Source organism: Micromesistius poutassou, assembly GCF_964030765.1.
Source record: "Micromesistius poutassou genome assembly, chromosome: 3".
NCBI lineage: Eukaryota > Metazoa > Chordata > Actinopteri > Gadiformes > Gadidae > Micromesistius > Micromesistius poutassou.
Window position 1 is genome coordinate 21,760,908 of NC_140273.1, and position 21,091 is coordinate 21,781,998.

At 47.3% G+C, this 21,091-nt stretch overlaps 1 protein-coding gene across 6 annotated transcripts in view; it reads right to left on the reverse strand.

Annotated features, from left to right (window-relative positions):
- Positions 1-462: 462 nt before the first annotated feature.
- The window catches only part of LOC311340290 (uncharacterized protein), a 30,633-nt gene continuing 10,004 nt past the window's right edge, over positions 463-21,091 (reverse strand). The window contains exons 2-25 of one of the 6 annotated variants that reach the window (XM_084465187.1): positions 18,999-20,763; positions 16,736-16,797; positions 15,994-16,023; positions 15,700-15,872; positions 14,982-15,086; positions 14,490-14,650; positions 13,793-14,014; positions 12,761-12,859; positions 11,753-11,790; positions 11,624-11,667; positions 10,448-10,476; positions 10,114-10,233; positions 7,805-7,936; positions 6,298-6,342; positions 5,947-6,114; positions 5,452-5,601; positions 4,672-5,298; positions 4,033-4,518; positions 3,190-3,393; positions 2,815-3,073; positions 1,906-2,289; positions 1,292-1,396; positions 843-964; positions 463-701 (exon numbers count right to left, since the gene is read on the reverse strand). In XM_084465187.1, coding sequence (XP_084321313.1) covers positions 645-701; positions 843-964; positions 1,292-1,396; positions 1,906-2,289; positions 2,815-3,073; positions 3,190-3,393; positions 4,033-4,518; positions 4,672-5,298; positions 5,452-5,601; positions 5,947-6,114; positions 6,298-6,342; positions 7,805-7,936; positions 10,114-10,233; positions 10,448-10,476; positions 11,624-11,667; positions 11,753-11,790; positions 12,761-12,859; positions 13,793-14,014; positions 14,490-14,650; positions 14,982-15,086; positions 15,700-15,872; positions 15,994-16,023; positions 16,736-16,797; positions 18,999-20,763 — 5,587 coding nt within the window. In that variant the 3' untranslated portion in view covers positions 463-644. Of the gene's footprint in view, positions 702-842; positions 965-1,291; positions 1,397-1,905; positions 2,290-2,814; positions 3,074-3,189; positions 3,394-4,032; positions 4,519-4,671; positions 5,299-5,451; positions 5,602-5,946; positions 6,118-6,297; positions 6,343-7,804; positions 7,937-10,113; positions 10,234-10,447; positions 10,477-11,623; positions 11,668-11,752; positions 11,791-12,760; positions 12,860-13,792; positions 14,015-14,489; positions 14,651-14,981; positions 15,087-15,699; positions 15,873-15,993; positions 16,024-16,735; positions 16,798-18,998; positions 20,764-21,091 lie in introns of all 6 variants that reach the window. The other 5 variants (XM_084465186.1, XM_084465184.1, XM_084465188.1 and 2 more) reach the window with 5 other exon arrangements.

The following is a 21,091-nucleotide window of genomic DNA, read 5'->3' on the forward strand; positions in this document are numbered from 1 at the left end:
GTCCTAAAAAAAGCTGTTCTATGCAGCCCCATTGGAGTGGATGGACGCTGAGCCTCAACAGGCAAACGCACCGTGACGCTACGGGAGTGTATGAGAAGGACATCGAGTAGGTCGACCTGCGATAAGCAGCTGATTCTGAACGAACTCGTCTTCGAGATGGACGTGTCCTAACGCATTTTTAGTCAATGAAATGTTAACTGTATATATTTGACCATTTAATTTTTGAAACTTTAGGTGAAGCTGAGCTTCCCTTGCAGTCCTAGAGAAATCGCCACTGCATTCTGCTGTAGTGAATTGATCGCTACACCGAAGCAAAGTGAAACTCCGTCACTGCTGTGAAAGTAGTCCCTCAAAATGTAATGCAAGCCTTTGCTTTGGCAATTGTGCAACAAATTTGAAGCATGAGGCAGAATGAAAATGACCTTAACGATTTAAAAGTTTGAAAAAACGATGACCATGAAGGTAAGTTAATAAAATCATCTTTTATTAGGCATAGCAACCTACTTCCACTTTGAATAAATGAATGAATTAATTAATTAACAAAGACTTTACAAAATGAAAAACACTGGACCCTCTTCTCCCATTAAGTCAACCGTTCAAAAAAAGGCAAGGAATGATTCGATGTTCGGGCTGTCTGGGCGGACCTAGCTGCTGGTAGATTTGCCAGCAGGTTTTGTCGTCTTCTTGGGCTGTAAATATTTCTGAAAGACACAAAAAAATAAATGGAGGTTAATATTTGTACTGAATCCTGAATCCTCACTTCAATTAACATTATCAATTCACATAATGTATTCATATTCATTTGACATGTTTAACTGCATGAATAAATGTTGAGGTTCCACCTGCAGGCTTTCATAATGTTTGAGCGTCTTGCAGTGGCTGATTTGTGCCTCCTGGCTTCCGGTGAAGAAACGGTTGCACACTTTGCAGAAGAATCCGGTCTTTGGAACCAGGAACTCCAAACCTGTAAAGCATTGAGGAAGTTAGGCATTAGACAGTTTACATCTATTTCTAAAAACAAATGACACTAATTACCAATAAAACTTCTGTAAAAAAAAAAAAAAGCCCAATTTATTGCCTAATAAAACACATATCTTTAAAAAGTGTTTCATTTTTGTGTAAGGATTTTATCTATCTTGAACATGAAGTGATTGGAGTGGTTTGGACCAGTCCAAAGTGAGGCCATAACACCACCGGTTTAAATACCTGGACATACGTCCACTGAATACACAGTGAGTGAGTGTGTGTGTATATATATATGTGAGGACGACGATGAGACCCCAGCTCTTACCAACAGGACTGCTGGCGTCAAAGGGCGGGAGGGCGTCGTCTCCAGGGGAGCTCCTCCTGCTGGCCACCTCGCTCTTCTCCTGGTCCTCGGAGCCCTGCTCCTTCACTGAGGGGCCACGGAGGAAACGGGACGCGTTACAGCTCCTCATGAAGCCCGTCATCTACAGTCATTCTGGGACTCATGTTGCAGAACAGTGGCTCTATGAGCCCTTTGGTTAACACAATATTTGACACTAGCTGATTTGCAATGACTTAAAATTTTTTTTGACCCAAACCTGGACCCAATTTCAGACGTTTTTTTGCGGATTACGGCCGTAGCGTTCACTTAACACTGGTCCAATCACAAAGAGTGATTCAAGGTTGAAAAATCCTCAAGTTTTCCTTTCATTTCCATCTCCGTCTCGTCGGAAATGTAGCGGCTGTTTTGGCGCCTGCTGTGTTTTTACCGTCACTTCTATACATGTGGGAATTATCCCTTTAAGCTTGAAGGCGGTCATTTTGCATCCTTGCCGCGATGTCCACAACGTACAAACCCGCCTCACTGACCAGCCCATGGTCGGCTTACCTTCAGTGAACAGGGAGAAAGCGTTCCCTCTCAGAGCGGGTGAGACGTACCTTCCCCTGCGTCGTCGTCCCCCTCGCTCCTGGTCCGGCCCTCCGGCGCCCCTGGAGCGCTCTGCTCCACCTCCTCCTTCACCTGGGACGGGCGGCCCGGACGGGGGTCCACCTCCTCCTTCACCTGGGACGCACCTGGAGCGCTCTGCTCCACCTCCTCCTTCACCTGGGACGCACCTGGAGCACTCTGCCCCACCTCCTCCTTCACCTGGGACGCACCTGGAGAGGGCTCCTCCTTCTCTTCCTCCGCGGTGACGTCTGGGGAATGGCCGCCAGGGGAGGACGGCTTTGACCCAACACTGTGGGCGTCGCCCTCTGTGGCCGGGGCGCATACGGGGAAAGACTGGACCACAGCGACGGAATGGGACCTGCTCTCATCCACTACTGAGACAATGGGAACAAGAATGGAAAGGTGGAAGGGTTACAGTGGTCATTTGTTTTCTATACGCATATTCATAAACATTTGTAACAAGGCTTTTCTAATTTTACCGTTGTCTGGATGTTGTATTTCAGAAGCAATGGTTGAACAAGACAATCCCACAAAACACAGATTCAATGCCTTTTAGTTTTCATAGTGGAGCGACGCTACGCATCCTACGTTATTCTTATTCTTAGAGAAAAAGTGACAAAACCATAAGTATTCATCATGCCAGAAGGCAGGAGTCACCAGGCTACCGTCATCATCCAGTCGAGGGATTTACGTTCAGGACTGTTTCCACAAACGCAACCAATACCGGTGGAGTTATTGGCTTTCCAACGTGCATGTAAACAACCTGAAACCTGAAAGTTTGGGCCGGGATTACCTGACCCTTACCGCAGTGCATGCAATTTCTTTATGGTCGCTGAGGTACCACACTGACTCAAGGGGTGATGAAGAGTACACTTGAACCGGGGTGAGCTGGTACCCACCCGATGCTGGTTGGGTCCCTGCGGGTCTGGTGGTGGCCTCTGTCCCCGAGGGGGCCACCTCCTGGCCCGGGGGGTTGTGGTCCCGGGGCAGGGACTCGTCTGAGGGGGCCGGGGCTGTGAGTGGATCAGGGAGGACCTGGGGGGCCGGCTCCCCCCGCTGGGGCTCAGAGTCCACTGGGTCCCCGGGCTGGGGGTCAGGCCCCGGGGGCGGGTCTCCAGCAGCCACGCCCTCCACTGAGGCCCTGAGTGACGCGGTGGCCTACGCAGCGGACAGGAAAACACACAATCATGGTCCATTCTGAGTCTTCTAATTGTCGTGGTTGTTCCTAAAGAAACCTCGCTGGTTGTGTTTGCGACCTGAGAGCGCTGCAGTACCTGCGTGTCCTCCTGCGCGGGCGCGTCGCCCGACGCCGCGGCGCTGGTGACCGCCTCCGCGTCCGTCTCCATGAGCTCGGGGAGAGAGGAGACGTCTGGGAGGTCCGCCACGTCGCCCACCTCGTCCACCGTCACAAAGTTGTCCAGGTCAAACGGGAAGCAGTCCATCTCCTCCTCCTCCTCCTCCTCCTCGTCCACAACCTTCTGGTTACCACAGGAACAGAGAGCTGAAGTCGTTTCATGAGGCCAGGACAACAGACCGCAGCTATGCAGAACACTGAAGGACCGTCAACGTTGAAGTCCACACTACATCACATCCGGGCAGCCCAGTCGCTCAATGATTTTAAATCTCAGTTAAAGACCCACCTTTTTTCACTGGCCTTCGATTAGCGTTTCCTTTTTACGAGTGCCAGCAAATAGTGTCCCCTAGTTACCTTTTAAATTTCTCTTCTATTTTATCCTATTTTAACTCCTAGAGTCTTTGTCTTTTAACCCTTCCTTTTCTTTTATTTTCTTGCGCTTTTTTGCCTTAGGTTTTTTTTTTCATTGTGTATCTGCACTTCCTGTGAAGCACTTTGGTTGCGGCTCAGCCGCATGTAAAATTGTGCTATACAAATAAAACTTGACTTGACTTGACATGACATTACATTTTTGTTAATTGTGTTATCTTATTGGGATCATTACTCCAGAATCACTTTCTACATAACATACATTTTTCTAACATATGTTACACAACATAAGTTATCTGAGAGCATAATCTATGAAAGTACTTGTTTATGTAGAGGCTGCTGCGGTGACCTATAAGCGCAGTGACTCCATGGCCGGGCCGTGCATCCTCCTCACCTTATGGACCTTCTCAGCCGTACTCCTCTCGGAGCCATCCCTCCTGGAGCTCCGCCGACTCCCCTCCGATATCCCGGAGGACTTGGAGCCGGAGGAGCCCTCCCGCTGGGCTCTGGACCCCTCGCAGCGCTCCCTGTCCCTCCTCTCCCTCTCGTCCTCCCCCCTCCAGCCCAGGTCCCGGTCCCTCTTCCTCCTCTCCTCCCTCTCCCACTCCCGCTCCCGAACCCGCTCGCGGTCTCTGCGCTCTCTCCTCTCCCGGTCCCGTCGGGCCTCCCTCTCCAAGTCCTTCTCCTGCCTCTTCCTCCCCTCCTCTCGGCTTCGCTCCTTCTTCTCCGGCGGCCCGCCCACAGACTTCTTCTTTTGGGGGGTCTGTGGTTTGCCGGCGGCGGCGGCGGAGGGGGGGGCTGCTGCCTCCAGCTGGCCCTGCCGGCTCAGGCTCCTCGTCCTGCACTCCTCCAGCAGCGCCTCCACCATCGCTGGGGTGACCTGAGGGAAATGTTCAAGAGGCGATTTTGCAGATACTAGACATTTTGGTAAACAGAAAGACGAACCCACCTGGGAAGTACCGTCTAATCTCTACAGGAGAAGCCAGAGTGACTTCTTCAGACATTCAGGCCTTTTTGGGAATGATTGAAGTACCTTGGGCAGTTCAGGGGTCACACCCTCTGCAGCATCAGGTTGAGGCGTCTTGGTCTTCTTTCCAAGGGGAGGAACCACCGACACCTGTGGTTCCAATGCATCCTGCTTTTCCACTGGAGCTTGAGGTTCCACTGGAGCCTTCGGTTCCACTGCAGCTTGAGGTTCACCTGCAGCTTGAGGTTCACCTGCAGCTTGAGGTTCACCTGCAGCTTGAGCTTCACCTGCAGCCTGGAGTTCACCTGCGGTCTTCAGTTCCACTGCAGCCTTGGGTTCCACTGCAGCCTTGGGTTCCTCTGTCTTGGGTTCCACTGCAGCCTTGGGTTCCACTGCAGCCTTGGGTTCCTCTGTCTTGGGTTCCACTGCAGCCTTGGGTTCCACTGCAGCCTTGGGTTCCACTGCGGCCTTGGGTTCCACTGCGGCCTTGGGTTCCACTGCGGCCTTGGGTTCCACTGCAGCCTTGGGTTCCTCTGTCTTGGGTTCCTCTGTCTTGGGTTGGAGGTCTTGGGTGCATGCGGACTCGGGTACTTGGCCCTCAGCTTTGCCCGTCTTGTTGTCTGCTTTTCTGTCCGCGGTGTCCCTGACAGCTGCTGGCTTCTTCTGGCTCTTATCACCGTTAGCAGGCGAAGACTTTTGAGATGGAAAACAAAACATCAGATGACAGGTCCGACTGGAACGGAAATGTCGGCTTCGCGCAAGGACAAAGTCTCAGGCCCACTAATCAGAAGTCCGACCATAAAAACAGCCCATCCACAGCTAGTCTGCTGAAGGTCTGAGACGTACCTTGGCCACATGGAGCTCGGCGGAGGTTCTCAGTTTGGGGTCGGCCTCGCGGGAAAACAAGAGGACTTTGTTCTGCACGTTGGCCGGGGACCTCTGGAAGTGTCTGAAAACATACAGCGCCATCTGTGGCGTCTCCATCTCGCAGATGGTCTGGCATTGAAGAGGTTTGGGGAGGAGAGTTGGAAAATATTAACAAACATCCCAACAAACCGAAAGTTTCAGGTTTTTAATAAAATGTTGAAACTGCTGTGGATAAAGTTTAAGAGCTATTATTTGAGTGCAAGAATATCTGTTTGTTCACGTCCCCTGCCTCTGTATGAATTAAATGCAACAATACCGAAGCGTGGGAGAGAGCAGAGAGGGAAGGCACTTTTTGACTGCTTTGCTTCAAAATCTTGCCCTCTTCCTTATTTTTTACAACTCCAAATCTTACCTACTCCACCGTTAACATTTTATATTAAGACGATATTGAGGTATATAAATATAGTGTCTCACCATGTGGTTCTCAAGCACTAGAAAGTTTGCTATAGGTCCAAGGAGCCGGACTATCTGGACGACCTCGTCGGGGCCCGAGGGCGTGTCCGGTACGTTGGTGATCACCACCACACTCTTCCACCCCGTGGGCGGCGCCTCCTCCAGGGGACCGGCCGTCGCATCGGCCTCCTTCTGGAGGAGGGATCAAGGCCACCATGTTGGCGTCATACGCAGAAATCCTCGCGCTAGCATCTGCACGAAATCTGTTCTCCACGCCATCACATCGTCACATCCTGTACACGCGTTCTATGCCTCGAGACTCACCACACAAACGGAACACAGCGATACGTGAGGACAGGGATTCAAACTCACCTCCGTGTTCTCTGGTGACTTCTTCAACAGATTGTACAAGGCCACCTGCACAACGGTAAGAATATGAAACACAACATTTAGCCAGAAATGTTTTCTTCCCATCAACGTAACCCTAGCCTTGTATTTAATGTATTTAAGTCTGCAGATTAGCTGGTAAAGCAAGCCTCTCCCCTGGAGAGGGAGGGCGACTGGGAGTGGTTTTCTGTTTTACTGATAAAGTGGAGTCAAGTACAGCCTCCATTAGTTTCAATGCTCTTTACTCTGATGTCCATCAACCGCAACAACAGTCTACCTTTAAGAAACAAAATCGAATGGCAAAGAAGATCATACTACTTCATATGAATCTTTAGGGCCCTGATTGCTTTCTGATTACAAGAGTTCCATGTCTAATGATTGTGTCCCTAATTATTTTAAACCTGCTAGTGTGATCCCAACGCTTTAAATACCTGTGCTTGATACCTTTCTCCCTCAAATCTATAGACTCATTTAGTTAACTTTATATCCAAAATTGTAGAAGATATGAATCTCTACACTGGAAAATAACCTTTCAAAGGCAGCTGCTGTGTCTGTGTGAGGGTTCTCATTGAGCAAGCCTTGGTTAGCCACAATTACAGGCCATGATCAAGAAAAATAAAAAAGTAGTACTTCTCTGTAGTTAGTCTTTGCATAATGATTGAATATAAGTGTCAGAAACAAGCACTTTTAGAGGACGTACAATGCCAGGTGCTATTGCCCCAAACTTAAAGGATTACATTGCAGCCCGTAATTGCAGATTACAGCTGCAGCTAAATACTGGACCAATCTCAAACATCTTCAAACACTAAATCCGGTTTAGTCTTCAAACCAAAATGATCGGAAAATAGGGTCCAGGTGGAGAAATGCCAACATTTTCCTTTAAAATATCCCTTTGTACAGAGCCATCAGACTGTCCAGTTCGTCAGTGGAAAGTCTGATGGCTGTCTATCTCCATGGCCAGGCCCATGACCTGCCCTGTGAAAGCTCACAGGGTCCAGAAGGTGCTGGGGTGCAGGGGCCTTTGATGTAGAAGGCCTCCATGAGTACATGCTTGGGCAACTGCAGCATGTAAGCAAAAGAACCAATGAGAGGCAGCAGCATGGTTTCAGGGCCCAGCTGCATGCATGGCGCACAAATGAAAGGCCCTAGAGCAACACAACGTCCACCTAAATGTTGCGGACCACTGATTGAATTGCTCTGTTAAAATATCTGCTTTTGATTTTAGACCACTCTCAAATATAAATCACTTATTACATGGATTCCCAAAACAAATCAAGGGAAGTCCGGTTCTGATAGGGTCAGGGAATCCGTCTTGCCTGTCAATCACAGGTGTTGGAATGCAACGTGGAGGAGAAATGAAGGGAGGGGGCTTTTTAGGTTGAACCTTTAATAAGAAAAGCCCCCCCACTCACAGCTTGTGAAAGAGGAGGACAAGAGAGAGGAGGAGGGTACACTATAGGGGGGGCCCTGGAGCAGGGAGGACAACACTTACAGGGGTTTTGAGGGTATAGGGCAGCCTGAGGCTGACCATCTCCAGCGGAGAACCCTCCATCTCGACCGGGGTCACGGTGTTGACCTTCACCATCTCTTCGGCGGAGGCCACGTCCGGCAGCCACAGCAGCGCCTGGCAGAAGGACACACAAGGGCTCCACGGTTACAGCGAGCGCCAGCCACCTTCTGTCTGTTCGGAGGCTCACGGGGAACGGCACACTAGCTTGTAGTTCCTCTGACGGCCTTGAGGTGGCGTGGCGGCATGTTGTGGCAGAATGAACCGTTGCATACTTTGTCAACGGGAAGAAACACGAGGGAATGCGTGCGCTACAGAGCCAGCCGCAGATCTAGAAAATGTTGCAGGGGGGGCAAATGTTAGTTTTTTATATTTTCTATCAAGCCCCTCTTGTCTTGGCTTATTAATGGACGTGCTTTTATTGCTGATGCTCAATCGTCTTTAGCATACATTAGATTAATTTAAAAAAAAAATTGAAATTTAATTGGTACTTTCAAAATGACCAGGTCAAAATGATCTACCTACATTAAAAAATGCTTAACACATTATTTATATATACTGAGTACATACTCTGATGACTTGTACTGAATGAGTCAGCCAGGGTTGCATAGTCCAGACAGTAGCTGCTGGTAGCTAGTCTCAAGCTTCCGAATGACCATCAGTCATGGTGGAATGGTATTTACATTTAATAATCTTTGTGGGGAAAAAGCTGGGGGAAATAAGTAGAGCCAAATAATGCAGTCAAGGAGGTGGCACACACATTTTGTTTGGAAACTTTTCCTTTGTAAGTTCCCAGATTGTCCATGAGCCCTGGACTTGAGTTCAATATCAGCTTGTACTATCAAAATCTCATCCTCCACTGCAAACGTGTTCAGTGCTGCAATTTTTAATGCGAGTAAATCAACCTCAACATTTTCCCTAAATGGATAGCACATAAATATAGCGATCGGCTGAAGTAAAGCAAAGTCTTGAAACTGTTTGTCAAAGTCTGACAGACAATTTTCATCAATCAAGTGGTAAATGCAATAGGGATGATACATCTTTTACATTTTAACTGTACATTTTTTTTTAAATGTACTTTTAGGAATGTCGCGCAATCTACGCGCAAAGTACCATTGCGACTGAGCGGCTGTTCCCCATCTACGTGTTGGGCACCCCTGCTTCAGATACTCAGAACAGGCGAGTCATTTCACTCTTTGCCGGGCTGCGCTGCAGCAGTGCACGGGTGCAGGGCCTAAGATTACATTTCCAATGATACACCTTTGGTGCATCTACTGTTCAGAGGTGTATAAAGTACTTGAAAAAAATAACTAAGTATAAGTACCATAACTGAAAATGACTTTGGTAAAAGTTAAAGTCTCCTAAAGGAAAATTACTTGAGTAAAAGTCTTAAAGTAGCTCACATTAAATGTACGTAAGTATCAAAAGTATCTTGTGAAAAAATATACTCAAGTATCAAAAGTAAAAGTACAAGTATTTTATAGTACGCATGAAAAGAAGCAAAACAACCCAAAATTATTCTCCCCTTTTTTCCCCGTTTTTTATTTAACTTTTTCAGGTGAATGAAATGTGGTATATAACCTTTTTTTTCTTTTCTTCCAAAAGTATCCCATTACGATTACATTAAAATCTAATCTAGCCAGAGTGGTTAGGATACTAATCCACATGTTTACTATCAGTCACCACTGCAGATAAAACATGGTTAGCCAATTCGTATTACCTTGTTTAGTATCCTACTGACTGAGGTATCACACAGCTCATACAAATATAAGAACTACCGGTATGTGTTGTGGTCTTGATCTCTTCCCTAAACTCTGCCTTACGCACTGGGGTAAATGAGACAAAAAGGAAACGAAACCAGGGGGAAATGAAACAAAATCAGCTGAGTTTATGCCGTTGTTTGCCAGTCACGAGCTATTTCAGCTGAGCTCAGAAAGGATACACAGCAAAAAAAAACAAGAAAGCTGTTTTGGTAAATAGCCTTGACCCAGATTAGCATGATCTAGTCATGTCGTGCGTTCTTCTTACTATACATCCACGACCACGATACAAAAGGCTTAAATCGCCAGCCACGTATTTTGAGAGGTCCTGGTTGGCAAATGTATTGATAAAAACATTTAAGAATTTTAACAAGAATTTCAGAAAGATAATAAAAATGTTACTATAAACGTGCGTATAAACAATGTGGAACTGCTCCTAATATGGAGAGTTACCATTGCTGGTTGGAGAACCAGTCACCAAATGGCGACTCTGTTAAGAGGCAGAAACCTCAACCAACCTCTCAGGTCACCCACCTTTTGGCAGCCTCTGGCGATGACAACGTCTGACGGGGTACCAAAGGGCTTGGCCAGGGCGACGAGGTCAGCCTTGGTCCACTCCGACTCGGGGAGTCCCTGGATCAATACCATGCCCTTCTAAAACCAGACCATGGGACAAGAAGCTTGTTTAGAAGAGCATGCACCAAAAGGATACCATGGACATCCATCCATAACATTTGCATGAATTACCTCCATTGAAAATGGAAGAGTTGCCTAATTTACAAAGAGGCTGAATGATAATAAAACCGAATCAATAACTCCTTTTTCCAACTGAATGCTGATTAGGTAGTGGTCATGATGTAGTGCCTACCTCTTTGAATGCCTTCTGTGGAACTTTGCCTGTTGGAGTAAAAATTAATAAATTAGAATGTAGTATTTATATTCACTCAGCTGTTGAGACTAATATTGTCAAGATTAAGGAAGATTGGGAGTTAGGAGTTGGTTTATCAGAAACATTTTGGAATCAAGCTTTAATTAGAGTACTGTTTAATGCAGTACTTTAATTAATGTACTGCATTGCTTACACTACTGTATTTCTAAACTCTCAAATATCTACCCAAATGTACACGATAGCTAAACTGACTCTCGCCAGATGAATTTCGTTCCGCCTAGCTCCACTCATCCATCTGGGATCGCTCCCGTTGGGTTGGGAGGTATTTGGGGACTACCAGAAAATGGTAGAGCCAATCAGGACCGCCGGGCGGGATTTTTATAGATGTGACGTAGCGGAGAAGCGACTGTTTTGATTCAGACAACAATGTCGGCTCGCATCGAGGAAGCAAGCGTCATGGGTTGGTTTCGATGTGAGTGGTTGAAGTAGCACATCAATAAAGACGACGGACAAGTGGTTTATCCAATCATATGCAAGGATTTTTGATAAGGCCCAGCCTTCTAAAGCACCTCTTCAATGGAGCGATCCCAGATGGATGAGTGGAGCTAGGCGGAACCAAATTCATCTGGCGAGAGTCAGGTTACACGATAGCTGCAATCTGTCATAATTCACCTGCAGATCTTACGCACATGTTTTGGTCCTGCCCACAACTGGTAGATTACTGGAATGCCATATATATATATATCCTGTCCGAATCCCTCAATTTAAACCTTCAACCCAATGCCTTTATGTGTATATAAAGCACCGGCACCACACGGACCGAAGGAAGCGCAGTTGTTGGTACTCCCTCGGACGCTGGTTCTCCCTGAACGCCCCGCTTGGATCAGTGATGGTGCACTACCATCACAAGCCGTAGACACGGTATAGTGCATTGAGCAGGAATCCTTTTAACCTCTGTACAGCTGGCTCTCCCGCTACGACCCGATGCAGCTCAGCGTGGAGCGGTTTGGATTGACCACTGCTGGACCGAGAGGCACGCAGAAGCCCCAGGGCACCAGATTACAACTGACCGTGGTGCAGCGTCGAGGGTGGGTTCCTCTGGAGAGACCTCTTTATGCACAGGCTTTGCACTAGCTAAACACAATGACATTTTACCTTTGGCACTGACAGCAGGTTTCTTGGGTTCACGGCTGGGCTTTCTGTGAGGAGAGAATGTGAACCTTTTACCATCAGCCAGTAGTGCAGAGAACATGCGAGCTGTGATCAACGGTAGACACCACGTACCCTTTGAGGTCGGGGGCAGCTGACGCCGCCACGGGTTTCTAAAGATGAAAAAGAAATCAATATTATGTGTTCTGGGATAATAAAACTCACCATACTTTCAATAACTCAAAGCAAAATTAAGAAATACTATCGAAGTAAATCTGTCTCATCAGAATTATTATTTTTTTTGCCACTGAATTTAACAAAACAAAATTTTCACCTTTATTTTTCAATGTTCAAAAATTGAAAATCTAATATTCAACATAAAAAATGTAAATGTAAAGCATTTTACAGACCCATACAATTGATAGGACGGTTAGTATGGTCCACCATCGTTGCTTCTCTCCCCATAAAAATCTACAGTCAATGTTTAATGATGTTGATATACCTTTGAGCATTTCCTTTTATAGGCTACTGTGTAAAATGCTGTTTAGAATTAACGTTTGTATCAAGAAAGAAAGACCCATCATCACAGCCGTTGCCGCTGGACATGGCTAAAACCTGCTTTGCATTCCAGCATCAGAGTCAGGTATCCAACGAGTGACGCTCTTATTCCTGCTCCCTCTCCTTGCTTGACCACGATCTAGCATCTAGGATCGATTGCTCTTCCTTGGGCCCCCCGATGTTAACACTGAAATTCATACATTGAATTTGGGGACGTTGAAAATATTTAAGTTGAAATTTATACATAGAATTTTGCATCTGTATTTAGTATAAAGCATTTTTAAACGTTGAATCTTTAGTTAAATCCAGAAGAAAGAAAATCAGATACGATATTTCAATGCATAATTATTCAGTGCTATAAATTCAATGGCTTTAATTCAGTGGCAATAAATCCAGATACGTTATTTCAATGCCTAAATATTCAGTGCTCAAAATTCAATGGCTTTTTATTTTCAAAATCCGATGAGACAGATTTACTTCCATAAAATACTGACAGCGTGGAACACAGGCTAGACAACTGTTGGTAGTAACGGCATGTCCTATCCATATGATGCGCTCATGCGCTGTGGTCTGGTGTTTCGGTACCTTGGCTATGGTGGCGGTGACCGCCTGCTGCCTGATGCTGAGGGTGGGGCAGTCCACCAGCGCCTGGGCCTCCTCTGCTTTCACCATGTACACCGACGCCTGGGGGGGGGGGGGGGGGGGGGGGGGTCGGTGGTATAGGGACGAAGAGGAAGGAGGGAGGGAAAGATGAGATGCAAAAACACATCCACGTCCATTGTGTCCAGTGTTGTGGAGAGTAGTACAGAACACATTTAAAAATATGCCAGAGACTTCAGAGAAAACGAAGTAGCTGATTTCAACTGGTTTCCCTTGAGGAGAGCTCACCCAGTGGAGTACCTTTCTATCTGTGGGGGGCGTGGTTACTGGTTTAGTCGAGCTCACCCAGTTCAGTACCTTTCTATCTGGTGAGCGTGGTTACTGGTTTAGTGGAGCTCACCCAGTTGAGTACCTTTCTATCTGGTGAGCGTGGTTACTGGTTCAGTGGAGCTCACCCAGTGGAGTACCTTTCTATCTGTGGGGGGCGTGGTTACTGGTTTAGTGGAGCTCACCCAGTTGAGTACCTTTCTATCTGTGGGGGGCGTGGTTACTGGTTTAGTGGAGCTCACCCAGTTGAGTACCTTTCTATCTGGTGAGCGTGGTTACTGGTTTAGTGGAGCTCACCCAGTTGAGTACCTTTCTATCTGTGGGGGGCGTGGTTACTGGTTTAGTGGAGCTCACCCAGTTGAGTACCTTTCTATCTGGTGAGCGTGGTTACTGGTTTAGTGGAGCTCACCCAGTTGAGTACCTTTCTATCTGTGGGGGGCGTGGTTACTGGTTTAGTGGAGCTCACCCAGTTGAGTACCTTTCTATCTGGTGAGCGTGGTCACTGGTTTAGTGGAGCTCACCCAGTTGAGTACCTTTCTATCTGTGGGGGGCGTGGTTACTGGTTTAGTGGAGCTCACCCAGTTGAGTACCTTTCTATCTGGTGAGCGTGGTCACTGGTTTAGTGGAGCTCACCCAGTTGAGTACCTTTCTATCTGTGGGGGGCGTGGTTACTGGTTTAGTGGAGCTCACCCAGTTGAGTACCTTTCTATCGGACATGGCCCTGCTCCTCTCGTCAGAGGCCAACAGGTGGATGGTGTTCTTGCCGAACGTCCCCACCAGGTCCGCCACCTCCTGCAGGGTGGCGTCCACAGGGAGGCCGGCCAGGTGGACGAGATGCCCCGGAGCCCCGGAGCCCTGCGGGGGCCAGTTGGGCCCCTTCTTCTTCTTCTTAGCGGGGGGGCCTTTGGTCGCCTGAGAAGTCACAGCGTGAGACCTTAATATAGTTCACTTCAACATAGCTAGAGGCACAGAACGCATCATGGAGCTATGCAGACACTCTGTAACAATACAGGCATTATAGACAACCTGATGATGATGACGACTTTACATGTCACATTTACGTTGGAAAGATGCCCAGTTAATTGTTGACATTCAGCAGATACTTTTAACCAAAGCGACTTACAAGTGAGGCTGACAACAATTCATTCCAACAATCACAATTGAATTATCTATATACACAAATCTATAGTGATGCTCAATCCTGGTTTAAAAAAAAAACAAACAGCCGGACCGAGAGCAGCTGTTGGACTCTATCGTTCAACCAAGTGCGTTCTAGAGACGACTAGTGCTAGATCATCACCAATCAAGACCAGTCTCGCTCATGAGATGTTCCCAGAAATAAAGAGCAAAGAGCGGGAGACAGCGGGGCAGCCAGAAGGAGACTCACCGGGTCCGCCCCCTTGGTCCCGACCGGCCTGAGCTTCAGCTTGGACCCTATCTTCACCGGCCCACGGGCGGCATCTCGCGGGGCCCCGGCCTTGGAACGCAGGCCCTGCTTGGAGCCCGGGTCAGCGTACGCGCGCTTCAGGCCGTGGCGGGACGAGCTTCCTGTGGAAGCACGTTGGCTCAGTCAGAAGAAACAAAACGCTTCGCCCTCGCCGTCCTTCCTCCCCTAAAAACACGAAGAACCCGCAGTGTTCCAAGACGACGATGGAGAGGCCGATGGGGCAGCAGCGCCGTTTGAACATTCTGTTGTCCAGACCAGAAGAGCAAGGCGCAAACCAGAAAACACTTTCAATATCAGGGTATTCAGGGTCGACGACGGAACCCGTTCGTGACAGGCAGCAGGGACGACAGGAGCACAACAGCGCCCAGCCCGGGGAGACACCCGACAGTGCTCGAGGTGAGCTTTAGGCCCATAGAGCGTGAGACTCTGTACCTGGGGACCCAGAGGACCTCCTGTCGGGCCGGTGGCCCCCCGCGTGGCGGCCCGGGCTGCTGGAGTGGGAGCGGCGGCGGTGGTGGTCGTAATGGTAGCTGTCGCCTTCGGAGAGCAGACAGAGGGATCAGAAAGGGCTGTTCGTTCAAGGGGATTCAAAAGTCCCCTTGCACACATTCAAACCTTTTGATCAACAATATATCAAATTAATCTATTAAAATCCAATATTTAAGTCTCAAACTGAAACATACAACATAACCTAATAACCAATGGCATTTCTAAACACTAGGGGTGTAACGATACACAAAAGTCACGATTCGGTACGCACCTCGGTTTTTAAGTCACGGTTCGCTATGTTTTTCGGTACAGCAGGGTTAAAATTGTATATTTAGATTTATTCAATTGTATCAAACAAATGCTTTACACACATGGAAAGACATCAAATACAATTGAGGATAAAAACACAATAAAGTCCAGGACTTAATTTTATATATATATATATATATATATATATAGCACCAAAATGAAATGTGCATCGAACCGTTACCGAAAAATGTTGGTATGAATAGGCATATCGTTACACCCCTACTAAACACCAACAGGCCCTCAAGTATATAATAATAATAATCCACTTGTTTGTACAAAGGTAACATCCCTGAATGGTCATGGTGAACAGGAGATCAGGAGGATGGTGTCTCTACAACGGGCATCTTCCTACCTGAGTGGCGCTGATGGCCGTGGGGGCGGGGGGCCGGGTAGGGCTTGGCGTGGGGCCGGTGACGAAGGGGCCCCGCTCTGTGTTTGCTGGGGGACGGGCTGGGGGACCAGGAGACGGAGCGGGAGCTGGTGTGGCCCCTGGCCGGCCATGGGCTCCTGCCATCGTGGTCCTTCCTGAAACCGTATCATCAGGATCAAGGATCAGAGAAAAACAAGGAGAAAGGACTCGGCTAAAACGAGACAAAGAACATGTCCTTTTAAAATAATACCAAGTATAAAACATAGTGGAACTGACCGTGGTCTATCAGGTTTCAGATCGGGGTACCTAGAGATAGACACGCAGCCGTTAGACAAGGTGGAGGTATATAAGATCAGAGTTAAACTGACAACAAGAACTGTAAGTGACTAGTTATGGCTTCTGTAAATGCAGCAACTGCCGCAAACTGAAATAAACGTGCACCAAACAGCTCTTAAGTTAAACCTTGCCAAGCAAGTGGTCTTTCACTTCTTGGAGACACGCTTACCTCCAGTTTAAATATGGAACACATTTGACTCTCGGATGTTCACATTAGGAGTGTTTGATTTTTGCCCATTCACTTTCTATATTAATTATTATTAACATTCATAATAAAAAGGTATACAATGGTTGGTCTGTAAAAGCAGATGGGTACTGCACTGATATTTCTGGACTTTATGGTAGTGGTTTGGTGTTGATCCCTCAAAAAACTGTATGAGGAGATACTTACGGAAAATGAGCCGGAAGAATAAAAAGGTTACGACAGAGAATAGAAAGTGTTGCTTGCTTACCAACCTTATTATAAAAAGATCGAGACTGAATTACAATAGTGTCGCTTGCTTTGCAACCACACTAATAACAAGAAAATAACCCATTTTACAGAGAGCACCCAAAGAAAATTTAAAGGTCTCAGTGGCTGGCAAACACACTGGCAATACAACATTTCTGTTTCGAGTACCAGATTTCTCTTTGCCAAGGACATTCAGTTTACAGCCTGATGCGGACATAGAAAAAGCCTCACTTGCTGCGAAGTTCCCTACAAGCGGCGGTGTGGTTCACTGTATTGACGTGGTCTTTCCAATCCTGTAGTGGAGAGAGAGCACAGCACTGTCAGAGCACAAAGCGATAAACCCCAACCAAGAGAAGAGATGGCCATACTGCCATACCTAACATAAATGCATATTTCCCAGGAGAGGTAGCTTGCATCACATGATATCTGAATCGCGTGACATTGAATTACATTTTTTTTTACATTATTCCTTGAAGATTTGGTCCCGATTTACCTCATACCAGAAACAGAACACCATTCATGTAAAGTGCAGTACAGTGCTTCCAATCTGAATTGTGCTTCTTATGGTTATACAATATTATGGCTATACAACTGTGCTCCCAGCACAGCAGAAGCTAATGATGTTACACAGAAAGGTAATCTTCCGAACATCTTGGAGTTTGCCATGTATGTTGGTTTAAAGGAGCAGTAAGAAAGTTTCTACGCTTGGAAAACATGAAAATGATGAGGAGAGCGGGTGAAATCAATAGGATCTGTACTTTACATATCGCTGACCCCATCACTCTGGGGAATATACAACTGTGGCAGTAAAATAAAAAACAAAAAATCTTTAAGAGGTATTTGCCTATTTTTCTGCATCGTTTAATATTTAAAATACAGCAACATGTATCAAAAAAGCATGACTTTAATATTCAGAATGAATTAAATCCATAGCCAGGTGTGAAAGTATGAATTGATGTTGAAACATCTGTAACCAGTAGATTGTGTCAACCTCATATCATAGCCATATACACATTCTCAAATGACCATTAAGCATGGAGATAATATGGCAGTGTACTCGCAAACATTAGACAATATAGCGAATCATTTCAGTGGTCATGATTATTCAGCGGTCATGACTTTCCTAAACATCATACATAACTTGGATCTGTCACATTTGCCTAAATGTCTCTGCATTATGTAGATACTGCTTACCTATGATATTCTCATTTTTGTTTACTACAAAAGCAAATCTATAGCAAGCTAATCAAGCTGCATATAAACTCCCCATTGTTGTCATAAGTAGGTAAGCAATTTGGAGAAGCCAGCCGGAGTAAGCTCGATTTTGAAACTATCCAACCTAGCAATAGGTCTGCCTCGCCTTGCGCTAGAAACCGGTCACGCGCAATGAGTGCACGTCCAGGTGGGCGCAGGTCACAGGTGAGGTAGGGAAACAGACAGCTAAGCCATTCAATCATTCCAGTTGGGCCGAAAGAAATGACTGGATGGGTTTTTACAGGCCTGCAACAGCCACAGGAAGAATTGTTTTTTGTCCCGAGTATTTAACGGATAGCCGTCAGGTTAAGAGAATTTCAACAGATATGAAAAATGTCTGTTAAAATAAATTCCAACACTACCTCAGCTCACAATAGGGGTGGCTACCAAAGCCTTCTGGTAATATTCTGCCCGCTATTTTGTGGAGGTTGGCCAAACCATTACACAATGCAGCTTAAGGCATAGGGCCTGTATTATCTATTGGGCCTTTGAATTACCAAGAAAACCTTTCATTTGTTCCCTGCATGAAGCATTTGGGGGCATCTTTAAGGGAAATTGTCTTTGAGCCGAAAACACAAAACACATCTAAAGTAATAAACCAGAAGATGTACCCTAAAAACTAGAGGTTTGCTGTCCAAGTAGACAAGAACATAAACATTAGAATTAGCAAAAAAGTAAATAGCTGCGATATTTTAGCCCCGCTGACCACAGTCCCACAAAGAGCCGATGATTCCACTTGGATGGGTAAATTGGACCCATTGATTGATTGATTTTTTTTTAAAACATCAAGTGCCCAGTCCCTGGGAGAAAAGGCAGATTCTCTCTTTGTATAGGAGGAATAAAATTAAATGAGAAAAAAAATATTGACGTACAAAATACAAAAACATTGGTGTTTTTTTTTTTTTAAAGGGAGTACCCGTTACATAAGAATACAATTCCAATGGCTAAGTTATCGGAGTAACAACACAACTCCTGCCACAATGGTGGTGGTGGTGAAAGTGCATCATCAATTTCATCATATACAAAAAAAACCTTGCCAGCGATGCAAATGGGAACTTAAGTCTGGCCATAATCTATACTGGTGAATTATCAATAAAAAACCTCACCATTAGATTAAAGAAGTACTAAAAAATTATAATATTTGGTGCTTTTGGGAAAAAATAGCCGTCATAGTCAAAAGAATCAATGGGCCCCTACAGAGCCCAGGTGGACACTGAGATGATGTCATGGAGGCACTTACCTCGGCCCGATCACACTGTGCGTTGCACAGGGAACAGGTATGGGGATAGGCCTTTGGTGGCTCTGCTGAGAAATCACATATCATGGTGGGAGCCGGTAATCTCTTGCTGCTGCTGCTCTGTGGTTTGGACGAGGATGCAGAGGAGGGTTGTCTGGACGACAGCTTCTCGCTGCGGGTTTCAGAAGACGGCCTCGGTTCGGCTCCGTCCCGCCGGTAATCGCGATCCGGACGGAGATATTTGGAAGCGGAGGGGAACTCTCTCGCGGGGGACCTTTTGGCCTTGCGGTTCTCGCCGCTGGGACGGCGGTAGTCCAGATCTCCGTGCTTGTTTGACTCGGCTGCAGGTTCCAGGCGCACGTGACGGCGCTCATGCGTTTCTGATTTGTGTTTGGTGGTGGCGGGCGGCGGCGGCGGCGGCGCAGAGTACACCATCTTCACAGTTCTCTCGTTGGACAACTGCTCGCGCTTGAAGGTTTCCCTGCCACCGCCTTCTTCTGTCGCACGACTCGCATGGCCATAGTCAATTACCTGGCCCGCCGTCTGGGTCACCCTGAGGAGGCTGGGGACGCCGGCGGAGGCCGAGTGTCCCATCCTCACGGGCGAGGAGCGGGAGGCGGGCGGCGGCATGCCTTGAGTGCTGCGTGACTTGTTGATTTGGATGTCCCGGAGAATGAACGGTAAAGTGTCCGGGGTCAGCTGATCATCGGGGTAGTGACTCAGCACCTCAAGGTCCTCGTTGGACAGTCCAAAGCTAGCCAGGATGCTTCCCGCACTCTCTGGGGTGTATAACCCCTGGATGTCCAGACCGCCACCTCCACCTCTGCCACCACTGCCTCCACTCTGAGAGCCGGGTGCCTGAGGAGAGGGAGAACCAGAGGCACTCCAGCTCTGCATGCTCTGGGGCTGCTGCCCCCCAGGGAGCTGGTGTCTCTGCTGCTGCTGCTGCTGCGCACCAGGGAGCTGGTGTCTCTGAGCTTGGTGGGTGGAAGCAGGTGATGCACCGGAAAACAGTTTACTGGGTGGTGGGTATCTTGACCACTCCACCGCTTGCTGGTGGCCTGGCTGATTGTCAGGGGGGAAGCCCACTGGGCTGCTGCTGTAGCCACTGGGCTCAGACGAACCCTGGTTTTGGTGCTGGTTGGGTTGGTTCATATGGTCCATGAGACGGTGGTCCATGTCCCTTGAGCCCCTGATGGCAAGGGCCGACTCCAGCTCATCGGGCAGCTGTGTCGGAGGAGGAAACTGAAAACCCAACACCTGGGACAGAATATCGGTGGCCGAGCGACCCTGCTGCTGCTGAACGGGTTGTTGTTGCTGTTGAGACGGGCGCGTCGGTCTGTTGTTAAAAGCTTGCGGCGGCCCTTGTTGCTGGGACTGATGGTGATACATGGCTCTTGACGGATACGGCAGAGGGCTTCTGTAGTTTGTGTTTCCGGATGATTCGTTTAGCCTGACACCAGACAGTTGTTGTATATTAATTAGACGATTAAGGAGGGCTGGGTGAGGAGGTTGTGTCGATAACTTGTTGCCGAGATGACACTGGTTGGTGGATGTTATTGCCGCAAGAACCTTGAGCTGATTCAAAGTAATTTGGGCCTGAGCCTCGATTTGAGCTAATCGGAGGGCTGTCACCAAGGCAGCACTGCCAACAGGTCCATAAAGTAAATGGGTCCGTCTGTTTATGCTGTGAGCACCAACGTTTCCACTCCGGAACGACCGGAGGGAGGGAACGAACTCCGAACGACTGTCTGTGAGCGCGGCAAGGCTGGGAGGTGGAGAGCAGAAATAGAATGTTATAGGAGAAAACCCATTTTCATTACAAAATACTTCTAGGTGTCGCTCCTTTTTCCAGACAAACAAGACAAAAATTCTCTCCAGATTTTGGAGGATCTTCCAGAAGACTGATGTCCATCACACTTTTCTTTCAAGATGGGGAAAGCAAAGCAATGTTATGCAACACTTGTGAATCACTGAGAAGCATTTACAATTCCCCTCAGCCAAGTTGGTTTAAATGCTATTCTTCCAAGGCACCAACTTGTTAGACTACCAGCAAATAGCCAAAATATTTTCTAATCAACCAAGCAACTTTTTAA